This window comes from Panthera leo, chromosome B1 (genome assembly GCF_018350215.1).
Source record: "Panthera leo isolate Ple1 chromosome B1, P.leo_Ple1_pat1.1, whole genome shotgun sequence".
Taxonomy (NCBI): domain Eukaryota; kingdom Metazoa; phylum Chordata; class Mammalia; order Carnivora; family Felidae; genus Panthera; species Panthera leo.
Genome location: NC_056682.1, coordinates 49,842,684 through 49,855,782, shown reverse-complemented (window position 1 = coordinate 49,855,782; position 13,099 = coordinate 49,842,684). Strand labels below are relative to the sequence as shown.

At 35.4% G+C, this 13,099-nt stretch overlaps 1 protein-coding gene across 4 annotated transcripts in view; it reads right to left on the bottom strand.

Moving 5' to 3' along the window:
• The window catches only part of FZD3 (frizzled class receptor 3), a 103,118-nt gene that overhangs the window by 79,383 nt on the left and 10,636 nt on the right, over positions 1 to 13,099 (bottom strand). For 2 of the 4 annotated variants that reach the window (XR_006201606.1, XM_042934954.1), the window contains exon 2: positions 12,733 to 13,099. This exon is cut by the window's right edge and continues 289 nt beyond it. Coding sequence is in view for 1 of the 4 variants with exons in the window: in XM_042934954.1 (XP_042790888.1) it covers positions 12,733 to 12,921 (189 nt within the window). In the remaining 3 variants the exon portion in view is untranslated. Of the gene's footprint in view, positions 1 to 2,263; positions 2,406 to 12,732 lie in introns of those variants that run through there. The other 2 variants (XM_042934956.1, XM_042934955.1) reach the window with 2 other exon arrangements.

Genomic DNA, 13,099 nt, shown 5'->3' with positions numbered 1-13,099 from the left:
CGGACGCCCAACCAACTGAGCCACCCAGGCGCCCCTATTTTATATATATTTAAGGGAAATAGATCTATATCTGTGTATCTATATCTACATATAATTACAAAGACTAGGGGTGCCTGGCTGGCTCATTTGGTGAAGCATGCAACTCTTGATCCTGAGTTCAAGCCCCATGTTAGGCACAGAGCTTTTTTTTTTTTTTTTTTTTTTTTTTTTTTAAATTGCAGGGGCACCTGGGTGGCTCAGTCGTTTAAGCGTCCAACTTCAGCTCAGGTCATGATCTCAGGCTTGTTGAGTTCAGACCCGGAGTCAGGCTCTGTACTGACAGTTTGGAGCCTGGAGCTTGCTTGGGATTCTGTGTCTCCCTTTCTCTCTGCCCCTCCCTTGCTCACGCTCTGCCTCTCTTTCTCAAAAATAAACAAACATTAAAAAAACAAACATTTTAAAAAGTTGCAAAGACTACACATAGATGGACAAGTGCATATACACACACAAAACTGAGTACATGTAAAAACTGATGAAATATGGTAAGGCCTGTAAATAATGTCTATAGTACCAATGTTAATTGCCTAGTTTTGATGCTGTATGATAGTTATATAAGATACTAAGATGGGGGGGGCAGCGGGTAGGGGTGGAGCAGGCTAGGTAAGGTACAAAGAATTTCTCTGTACTGTTTGTAAATTACTATAAAATTAAAAATTAAAAACATATCCACATGCTAATGATATATGTACATATATGCACATGTATGCCTTTTTTTTTTTTTTTTTTTTTAAATTTTTTTTAACGTTTATTTATTTTTGAGACAGAGAGAGACAGAGCATGAATGGGGGAGGGTCACAGAGAGAGGGAGACACAGAATCTGAAACAGGCTCCAGGCTCTGAGCTGTCAGCACAGAGCCCGACGCGGGGCTCGAACCCAGTATGCCTTTTAATGTATGTCTTAGGTCTCAAAACTTGCTTGGTACTTAGCAATATATAAAATACCAACCAATCCAATATCGCTATGTTACTATGTTAGTCAAACCTCCATCTGTGAATTACATATGAATTATAAAATTGATTTGAGTGGCTATTTTGTGCTGCCTGCAATGAGCCTAAATCTAGAAGTTCATGCTTTTGCCATTTATTAGCTATTAAGTATCCTGTGCTGAGTATCTCAGCTAGTTAATTACTAACACTAAAGGGACAGGCAGTGTTCTAAGTGTCTTACACACATTATCTCATTTAATCCTCTCAATAATCCCATAAGGTAGGTACTATTAGTAATCACATTTTATAATATATATGAAGAAAATGAGACACAGAAATCAAGTAACTTGCCCAAGATCACAGAGCTACAAAGAGACCCAAGATTCAAGACCCTGACATTCCTGTCTAGAGCCCTTGAACTTAATGTTCTACATAACCTCCCTAAACTTCAATTTTCTCGTCTGCAAAATGGTCTTAATAACATATAAATAATAGTATATTCAACAGTTAGCATACAGAACCCAGCAAAAGCTTTAAAAAGGGATTAAGGAAGCACTGCAAGTTAACAGAGCAATAGCAATCCTTTAAGGTGGGTGTAAGGAACCCTGAATTCCCTGTTCTCAACAAGTAAAAGTCAACTGGAATGATGTGATTAAAAAGAAAAACAAAACATGGATGAATATCAAAGTCATTATGCTGGGTAAAGGAAACCAGACAAAAAAAAAAAAATAGGTACCATATGATTATATAAAACTCTAGTAAATGAAAACTAATCCACAGTGACAGAAAACAGATCACTAGTTGCTTGGAGCAGGGTGTAACGATGGGGGTAGACTACAAAGGCACACAAGAAAGCTTTTGAGGTAATAGAAATGTTCTATATCTTGATCGTGTTGATTGGTTTTATGGGTATATAATTTGTCAGAACACTGAACACTTTAGGTGAAGTTGTGTATATATACTGTACCTCAATAAAGCAGTTATACAAAAACAAAAATATTAATATTTTTCAAATGAGCAAATTGCGTTGACTTTAACAATTTTAAACTCAGCAAAATCAAAATTAAATGAGGTAGCCTGAATACTGTAAAGCCGAGAATATATAAGAAATACTATTAAAGTTCTATCAAATAGAAAAACAATTTAGCTGATTAATTTTTTAAAGATTCCTACTGAGTACCTCCTTAAATAGTAATACTTTTGTTCACTAAATCAAGACCAAGGTATACGAAGTTTACAAACTGAAAAGTAACATTCTAAAATTAAATTTCTGGTTTCTACAACAAAGGTGCAGTACATGGAACCTTCTATTCTTTGTTCAAATTCAAATCAACCAAGCCTTTGTGCTCCCATTCTCTTTCTTCTTTCAAATTTCCATTCCTGTTACCATAGGAACCTGGTAGCTGACAAGCCTTCAAGCAAGCAACAGCCCAAGCTTAGCAAGGGGTATGAAAAGGGAACAGAGTCAAAGGCCAAAATTTGACTCATGAGAATCAGAATTCCAATCTTTGTCATTCTACAAAGGGTCTGGTAACCATAGAAACTGTATCCCACTGGGTTTGGGAATATTATGACTAAATTCACTAAATGTGAAACCAAATGTGGAATGGCCTTGGAAATTCAAAAAAATGGTATTCATTCTATTTCAGATCCAAATTAGAATAAGAAATTATTCAAAAACAACTTTTTACAATAATTTTAAATGATTAAAAATAAGACCTTTAAAAAACTCCTTTTCTGTAAAAATAAATTCTCAATGAGAAAGGATCTAAAACTTTAGGAATTTTGTATTAAAAAAAGTTCTAGGTTTGAAAAACACCTTTAACCTATAAATTTGCTTTTCTTTTACAAATCTTAATTAAAAAAAAGTCTTGGGATAGCGGTTTGCAGAAATTTGCCATTATGAGAGGAACATGTTTATCTTCTTAAGTCAATGGAGAGTTCCCAGAGCAACCCGTAACATTTGACTTTAAGGAAGCAAATTTTAATATTTCAAATATCATGAACAGTTCTGAACTATGGTTTCTCTCAAAAGATAAAACTTTACAAAATTCCACCACACTTCATAATTTAATTGGAAATAAGTATTTTAAAGGTATTTCTTTAAAGTGATTTGTCATACAAGAAAATCAAAGAAAAAATTTTTTAAGTTTTTCCACAGAGTCAGAAATAAATAAATGCAATTAATTCTCTACTACTTCTATGTACATTTTTCGATTTAGAAGATTCTTAATTACTGACAGGTTTCCCTGTCACACAACAGACTTTTCAAGCTACTTCACTAGACTGTTGTTTGCTTAGGGAAAACCACCTATGAATACTAACCCAAACAAAAGATAATAAGGGAAATAAATTTGATAATACATGTATTCTGAAGATATAAACCATGAATTGCAAGAATATAATCAAATTTCGTTTTCTAAAAAGCCTACCTACAAAACATTAATTACTACTACTATACAGGGGTATATTATACTGTTTTCTTACAAAAAACAACAAAAAAAATCTGTCTTTCAAGGCCCATTCAAATACTTTCTACAACTGATCCCTTTCACATAAGATCCTTTGTTTCAGTCATTCAATCAAAATATATTTAATATACTAACTCTTAGGTACTACAACTGAGAACTAAACAAAAAAGAACAGTTTGGATTATTAAAAAAAAAAAGTTTCTGTACCAAATTACTATCTTAAAGGCACAATATGTTTCTTACAGAAAAATAAAAAAATACAAACATTAAATAAGACATAGAAAACACAAATAAATTGTACTAATTCAGGAAAACCACTGTTGGCCTTGGTGAAAATCCTTCCACATCACTTACTCTGCATAAACACGCATATATATTTTTTTAAACAAAAACAGGATGATACCATACATGTTATCTACTTTTTTTTTTCCTACTTAATAATGTATCAAATCCAACCATTAGAATTCTGACAAAAGATAGAGACTATTTAAGGCAGAAGGAACATTAAGGGCCTAGAGATGGGAAAGGTGGGTTGCTCTGTTCTTTTGCGTAATTACACCACTTATAAGTACAAACACATAAATGTTCAAAGTTCTGAGTCACTCTGACCAGTTGTTCCTCACCCCTGAAAAGGCAAAGTAAAATACTAGTGTTCACAGTTACATAGTACTCTTGGTACTGGGATTACCATCCCCATTCCCATCCAGCACACTCCTATTTACAACTCCAGGAGATCAAGTGCTTAGATATAACATCATAACCCTGACCAAGTCTGACTACTATCATCTCTTAAGGAACTTACAGTTTATAAAGTTCATTAATTAATTCAAACACTTATTTAGCACCTCCTATGTGTGAGGCATTATGTTGGGTACTAGGTATACAAAGATGAATAAGGACAAGCTCTGGTTTCAAAAGCAAAAGGCAGAAAACCCGAATGTCCATTAACAGTAATTGAATGAAAAAAATGAGAACAACTTAACACCCATTAGGATGACTATTATAAAAACAAAAAACAAAAATAAAAAATAACAAGTGTTAGCGAGAATGTGGAGAAACTGGAACCTTTGTGGCACTGCTGATGGGAATATAAAATGGAGCAACTGCTATGAAAAACAGTATGGTGGTTCCTCAAAAAATTAAACAGAATTATCATATGTCCCAGCAATTCCACTTCTGGGTATATATCCCCAAAAATTGAAAGCAGAGATTCAAACAGGTATTTACACACATGTTCACAGCAGCATTATTTGTCATAGACAAGAGGTCGAAGGAACTCAAGTGTTTGATGGATGAGTGGATAAACAAAATGTGGTGTGTATATATACCATGGAATATTATTTGGTTTTAAACAGAAAGGAAATTCTGGCATATCCTACATGAATGAACTTTGAAGACATTATGTTAAGTGAAATAAGCCAGTCACAAAGGAGAAATATTGTATGATTCCACTTATTATTGGGTACTTAGAGTAGTCAAACTCGGAGAGAAAGAAAAATGGAAGGAGGGTGCCAGGGGCTCAGAGGAGGGGAGAATGGGGAGTTATTGTTTACTATGTACAGAATTTCAGTTTTGTTAGATGAAAAAGTGCTACGGATAGTGGTTATGACTACATAACAAGATGAATATACTTAATGCACTGAACTATAGTGCACAATCCTTAAAAGGATTGGAATGGTGAACTTTATATGTATTTTGCCAGTTAAAACAAATATTTGTAATGAATATCTGTAAATATTACTATGGAATATCCATGATATTATTGTTAAACAGAAAAAGTAATATAGAGAAAACAAATACTCTATCAAAGAAAGGTAAAAGAATACATGTTTATCACATAAACATTTCACATAAATATATTTATGATTTTTTAATGGAAGAATAAGCAAAAAAAGTTTTTAAAATGACTACATTTAGGAGGAAGGAAAGAACAAGGTAGAAGGGAAAGGGCCAGAAACTAAACTTCTCTGAATATATCTTGTTCTATATATAAAATTGTGAAACACAATTATAAAATAAATTTTAAGTTTATTAATTTTGAGCAGGGGAGGGGCAGAGAGAGAAAGGGAGAAAGAGAATCCCAAGCAAGCTCTGCACCAGCAGCACTGAACCCAGTGCAGTGCTTGAACTCACAAACCATGAGATCAAGAGTCACTCAACTGAATGAGCCACTAAATTTAGACCAAAAAAAATTTAAGTTATTCCTCAAAAAATGAAACATAGGAATCTAAATGTGTTTTGAGTTTAACCACACAGAGAAATATTTAACTTTAAATATAAAACTTTAAACATTTAAATTTTTAAATTAAAACTTTAAAGTAGAGTAATTTGTACTGTATATCAATGGTGAGTCACATCCCTAAAGACAAAAATAAGTACAAAACAATCAATCGGCTTTCAATAATCATATTGTTAGTAATAACACTGTTATTATTCTGAAATGATAGAATGTATGTGTAATGTAAAGCTTTAGTATAAGAGAATAGAGAAACAAAAATAAGATATTAAAATGGTAAATAAAAACTCTGTGATAGAGGCACCAGATGGCTCAGCCAGTTCTATCTAAATCTTGATTTTGGCTCACGTCATGATCTCATGGTTCATGGGATCAAGCCCCCCATGGAGCTTTGTGCTGACAGAGTGGAGCCTGCTCGGTATTCTCTCTCTCCCTTTCTGCCCTCCCTCCTCAAAAAAACAAAACAAAACAAAAACCAAAAAAACTGTGATATTATTTGATTTAAAACATCAATCTAAACTCATGATGTACTTAAAAAAAATTTAAAAAGTGGGGAGCCTGGGTGGCTCAGTCAGTTAAGCATCCAACTTCAGCTCAGGTCATGATCTCACAGTTCGGGAGTTTGAGCCCCGTGTCAAGCTCTGTGCTGACAGCTCAGAGCCTGGAGCCTGCTTCAGATTCTAGGTCTACATCTCTCTCTGCCCCTCCCCTGCTCATGCTCTCTCTCTCTCTCTCTCAAGAATAAACATTAAAAAAAATTTTTAAACCCTGTGGAGGTTCCTCAAAAAATTAAAAATAGAACTACCCTATGACCCAGCAATAGCACTGCTAGGAATTTACCCAAGAGATACAGGAGTGCTGATGCATAGGGGCACATGTATCCCAATGTTATGGCAGCACTTTCAACAATAGCCAAATTATGGGAAGAGCCTAAATGTCTATCAACTGACGAATGGATAAAGATGTGGTTTACACCTACAATGGAATACTACTTGGCAATGAGAAAGAATGAAATCTGGCTATTTGCAGCAATGTGGATGGAACTGGAAGATATTAAGCTAAGTGAATTAAGTCAGTCAGAGAAAGATACCATATGTTTTCACTCATATGTGGATCTTGAGAAATTTAACAGAAGACCATGGGGGAAGGGAAGGGGGAAAAGTTACAGAGAGGGAGGGAGGCAAACCATAAGAGACTCTTGGATACTGAGAACAAAGTGAGGGTAGATGGGGGTGGGGGAGAGGGGAAAGTGGGTGATGGGCATTGAGGAGGGCACTTGTTGGGATGAGCACTGGGTGTTATATGGAAACCAATTTGTCAATAAATTATATATAAAAAAGAAATAAGAACTACAACTATTAAATATATGATACAATACAACTATTAAATAAATGATATGTTAACTTATCCATAATAAGAAAAATGCAAATTAAAATCATACTGAGAAGTGAAAAAAAACAATAATAAAAATTAAAAAAAATTTAAAAAGTGTTTCCTAGTTTTGTCTACAAATAGGTCTAAAAATGGCTAACCTAGTATCAACAGGCTTAGCACCCAGATAATGGTCTCTAAATATCATTTCCAACTAAAAGGAACCAGTGCTTTCTAGGGAAACCTCTGGTTCAAAGTTTGAGGCAGAATTTTAAGAAAGGAGCTTGGATCATACCAGAAAGCAAGCAAGCTAGAGTAGTGTCAAAAACCCAGGAGCTATCTTGAAGAGGCTCCCACTACCAAAGACAGTGCAGTTAGAGCTCCAATAGGAATAATAACTGGAGTAGGATTGAAACACATCAAATATGTTAAATTCACAAGTTCATAATGATACCTTAAAAAAAAAGAAAAGACTTCATTGGTCACCTCTGAAGGATACTCATTATCTTAAAAACTACTAAATTCAGGAGAATGATCAAGTATATATCCTGTCTTTCTTACATAAACTGTACAAGAGTCTAACTCAGTAGCCCAACAGTAAAGACAGGAAATTTCTGTTTATAAAGCATTCCAGCTGAGAAAAGAATGACAGAATTAGAATATCACCCTTTTACAAAACTTTAATGAAATTACCGATCTAGGAAATGATCAAGAATGGCTGCTAAAAATTATAAAGAGTGACAACCAAGTATTATAGGCCTATGAAGTATTCTTTAAAAAAATTAAAAAGGGAGACAAAGGAACATGGTAAATCAAACCACACGGATGCAATCGGCAAAATAAAGACTATGGGAAACTCCATATGGCAAACGCATTACATGAAAAAAAGGAGAGAGGAAAGGGAAGGAGAAATTATATGTTAAAAGAAACTTAAGAGACCTCTCAATTGAATGGGATAGATGAACCCTGATTTGAAAAGCCAACTATAAAAAATGTGAAATGATCAAAGTAATTTGAACATCAACTGGACATTTGAGGATACTGACAAAGAGATAAAAGTATGGTGTTTATATATTTTGAAAGAGCCCTTACTTTTTAGAGATTTACACAGAAATATTTATGGATGAAATTATGGTGTTAGAGATTTGCTTCAAAGTAACCCAGCTGGACATGCAGTCACAATTGAAACAAAACTAGCTGTCAGTTGATAATTTTTGAAGCTGGATGATGGGTATATGTTGTCCACTATATTATCTTATCTACGTTTCTATATAATTGAGATTTACTATAATAAAAAGGTTGTTTTTTTTTTTAATTTTTTTTAACGATTTATTTTTGAGACAGAGAGAGACAGAGCATGAACAGGGGAGGGTCATAGAGAGAGGGAGACACAGAATCTGAAACAGGCTCCAGGCTCTGAGCTGTCAGCACAGAGCCCGACGCGGGGCTCGAACTCACGGACCGCGAGATCATGACCTGAGCCGAGATCGGATGCTTAACCGACTGAGCCACCCAGGTGCCCCAAAAAGGTTTTTTTTATGTTTATTTATTTTTGAGAGAGACAGAGAGAGAGACAAGAGTGTGAGCAGGGGAGGGGCAGATTGAGAGGGAGACACAGAATCTGAAACAGGCTCCAGGCTCTGAGCTGTCAGCACAGAGCCCGACGCGGGGCTCGAACTCACGGACCGCGAGATCATGACCTGAGCCGAGGTTGGACGCTTAACCAAACTGTGCCACCCAGGTGCCCCAAAAGTTTTTTTTTTAAGGTACAATTTGAGTTTGGATAACAGCAAGACTGGTTTGAACATGTTCTGTTCTTTACAAAAAAAATTTTTTTTAAATGTTTATTTTTGAGAGACAGAGAGAGACAGAGCATGAGCGGGGGGAGGAGCAAAGAGAGGGGGGGAGACACAGAATCCAAAGCAGGCTCCAGGCTCTGAGCTATCAGCATAGAACCCAACACGGGGCTCAAACCCATAAACCTGAGCCAAAGTCAGACACTTAACCAACTGAACCAACCCAGGTGCCCCCAAACATGTTTTGATCTTAATGAATCATAAAGAATACCAAGGATTTGAGGCTTTTAGGCTCTGTTGTTCTCAGTAGGATCTATCCCACTGTCAGCCAGCTCTCCATGCTATAGAAAATCTTTAATGCTGATGACAAAAAACAGGAAATGGAGGCAAAACACAAACCATCCCAAAAGTTTTTCCTCTGATTATTCTACAGTGGTCAAGTTTCCTTAAAAAAAAAGACAAGTGATCAACCTCCTAAAAAGGTAAGAGTGCTTGTTCCACATACTAACTGAAGTTAAAAGGATGACAGGGCGACAGACAACAAGGACTACTATTTTGCATTCACACAGCACTTTAACTTTTCAAAGTTTTTATTTTTATTCTTTTGAGAGAAAGAGGGCACAAGTGAGGGGGAGAGAGAATCTCACAAGGAGAGAGACAGAGGGAGAGAGAAGCAGGGCTCATCCGAAGTAGGGCTCATGCTCACCCAAGCGGGGCACAAGCTCACCGGATGTGGGACTCGAACTCACAAACCATGAGATCATGAACTGAAGCCGAACTCAGATGCTAACGACTGAGCCACCCAGGTGCCCCTCACAGTTTTTAAATATACAGATCACTTACATCATTTGATCTTAACAACCTTGTAAAATGGACAGGGAAAAAGAATCACTTCCTAGAAGAAACCAACACAAAGAAGTGACAAAACTAGTTAGTGGCAAAATACAAATTTCTTATCTCCATTTCAGTGCTTTTTCCACTAAACTGTCCCCTTCCTATTCAACTGCATTTATTTAGTATAGGGGGAGAGGCTCTTAAGATCTCTTTTATTACCAATGGAGTCATAAATACCTGATAACGTGTGGTTGGTAAAGATAGTTACAATTTGTTGACAATTTGTTGTCCACGCTGGACAGCTCCCAAAAATTAATTTAGCAATCCAGACAGCTCAAAATGGTTTGGAAAACTCAGGAAGGAGGAAAAAACAGTTGTTTTCTATCAAAAGCCACTGATGCTCAAAGAGAAAGATACCAAGTTAAGAACTTACAAAAATTTAGCGTGTGTGTCTGTGTATAGATGAGTATGTTTTGGAAGGGAGGAACAGAGAAACATACAAGCAAAGATCTTTTCTAACTTAATGAATTGATACATTAACCCATTTATTTAAACATGTTCCAATTTCAATGAAAGTACTAAGAACCCCGTATCTACAATGAAAGAACACCCAACCTGTTGACTATGAATAATCAAATTTGAGATAACCCAGATTCTATATTTCCTCTCATCTGTGGTATCCCTCTCTCACTGCCATATACTAGTATATTCCAGGCACTCATCAGTACAGGAATGAACCCTAGGCAGGCTTGAAACATGGGCCTGCTAAAAGATGCTGCACTTAGGAAATTATCCTTTAATTCACCAAGTCCCACAATGAACACTCAAAAATATCCTCCAATTGTTGGCTCCAATGACTTGCTCCTGGTAAAAGCTGACATACATTTTCTGAGAGCAGAGATAGAGGGTGTCATCAGCAGATTCGAGTCCTTGTAAGGACCCAAGATCCTTACTTCCATTTGGAAGGGTGTGTTGACTGCTGAGTTCCCATGTCCTCTGCTATTACAGAAACTTTACACTCTCAAACTGTCTGACATCTCTTTTTGTCAGTGGCATCACTGTCCTGATATTGACAACCATGCAATAAAAAACTATCTGCAACTTTACTTCAAAGAACTGGAGCCTTTCCCTTAGAAAATATTGTCCACTGAGGTGCTCTCCCTAGAATGTGTGAAATTTAAACAGAAGCAACCTTATTGCCAATAAAATACGCAGACTACACAGGCAACTTTAAGAAGAGGTTAGTGACAGTTTACTATGTCATCATCGTGAATGTCCCAAGAGCCTACAAATGAATGCAAGTTCATTTGGAACAAATATATTAACTTTTCTAGTACCTTCTCTTTGGGATCATTTAGAAATGGAATTTGGAATAGAATTAACATTTGCAGATCACCTTTTGTATGCTACACAGTGTGCTAGCTACTTTATAAATTTCTTGTTTAATCCTAACAGCCCTTAAAAGTATTTTTGTTATTACTGCCGTTTCACAAATGAAGAAACCAAGGCTAAGGGACTTGTTAAGGGACTTATTCAGTCTTAAAGCTACTACAAAGAAGAGTCAATAGCTGAACCCACATCAATTCAAATATCTTGATGACTTGCTTACTACCCTATCTACTTCCCAAAGGAATTACATTGATTTATGATACTAAAAACAAAGGTTTTCCTACTTCAATTTCTTTGTGAGAGAATTGATAGTTTCAAAAAACAGCAAGGACTGCTATGCCCAGAACCAAATTAATGTACTAAACCAATACCCATTTTCATATCCTAATCTGATAGTCTATACCAAATCTCTCTTGGCTAGCCTGTACCAAGCTAGTTATACCTTGTATATTCAGAAGAGCAGAAAATGTTTTGTTCAACCTCTATAATATTTTCAAATATTTAGAATATATAAGATGCCCTTCACATTTAAAAAATCTATGAACAATAATCTTTCTACCAATTTTCCTAGACACACTTATGCTAGTCTACTTGGAAGTAATGAATCTTTGGGTTTTACCATAAAATGAAAAATTCCAAAACACATAGGCCTCGATGTGCTGAAAACACTGTAACAATAGATTAAAGGCTAAAGTACGAAACATTCAATGTATAATTATTATTAGCTCCATTTTACAAGAAGCTTTACATGCCTTAAACTTACAAGAAGCTTTACATAGCAAAGAAACTACGGTAAGAAAGTTCACATAATTTGCCCAAAGTAATAAAGCTAGAAAGTGACAGAGCTAGAATTCAAACCCAGGTTTGTATAAGCCTATGCTCCCTACTACCACCATCCACGGCCTCCCTAATTCTCACCTGGTAAACATATTATCCTTGTCCACAATTCTAAAACCTCTACAGAAATGCACGCATATTTATTTAAACCTACTGTTAACTATATTCATTAATTTGTCATAGTTTCTAAAGTAAAATCATTAAAAAGTTACCTGAAGAGTTACCACTAGAAAAATTCAAGAAAGGCAACAAATTTTCATAAAATTGTGACAGGTCAACAACAGATAATTTACACAACCAAACCTTCATTCATCAGCAGTGATCCTTCTTAAATTGATGTGAACAAAGTAAAATGAGAAAAATGTTTTTAAATTTCAAGAAAATTCAAATATGACAAACCACCAGCCTAAAGGCTGAACAATAGAATTTATTTCACAAGATCATGTTACCTTCAATACTTAAGGACTGAATTGTGAATATTATTATTATAGTCTACTCTTTATCTGAGGTTTTATGATCAGCCAAACAGGAAAAAAATGTAATCATAACTTGCACAATTTTGAATTTCTGAATAACTATTATCTCCCATGTACCAGTGTTTCATATTTCTTTATATAAAAGCATGTCTAAAAATAGGTCAAGAGTAACATTCCCCAAACATAAATTCTTCAATCTATTAGAGTTTGAACTTAAATCTCTAACTTTTTAATGTACAAGACAGAGTTAAAAATAATGTATTCTTTTGCTGTTATCAGACACTTTCATTAGATTAGTAACAAGACAATGTAAGAATCATTGTCTAAGATATGTCAAATAATAGAACAAGTCTTACCTCCATTGCTAAAGCAGCTGTCTGTTGGTCATAGTGATTCAGAAGATTAGGCATGAAGGTAGTATTATAAGGCAAATCTTGGCACATCCTCAAGGTAATAGGTTCGCAAGAAAACAAACTGTGCCCACCTATATGCCCCACAAATATAGTCAAGGGCCAAATGTAGAAGACAATCCAACTCATAGCCATCCTTCCTGGATCTGAATGAGATTCGGATGATGAGGCCTACTCAATATGTATTTTAGATCTTTATACACCTGCAGGTCTCAGCTTGAAAGTTTTTCTTCTATATCTTACTGTTAAGTTCTTCAAACAGTTAAATACTCTTTGCACCGTCAGAGGTTTGTTAGCTTGATCTCACAAAAGG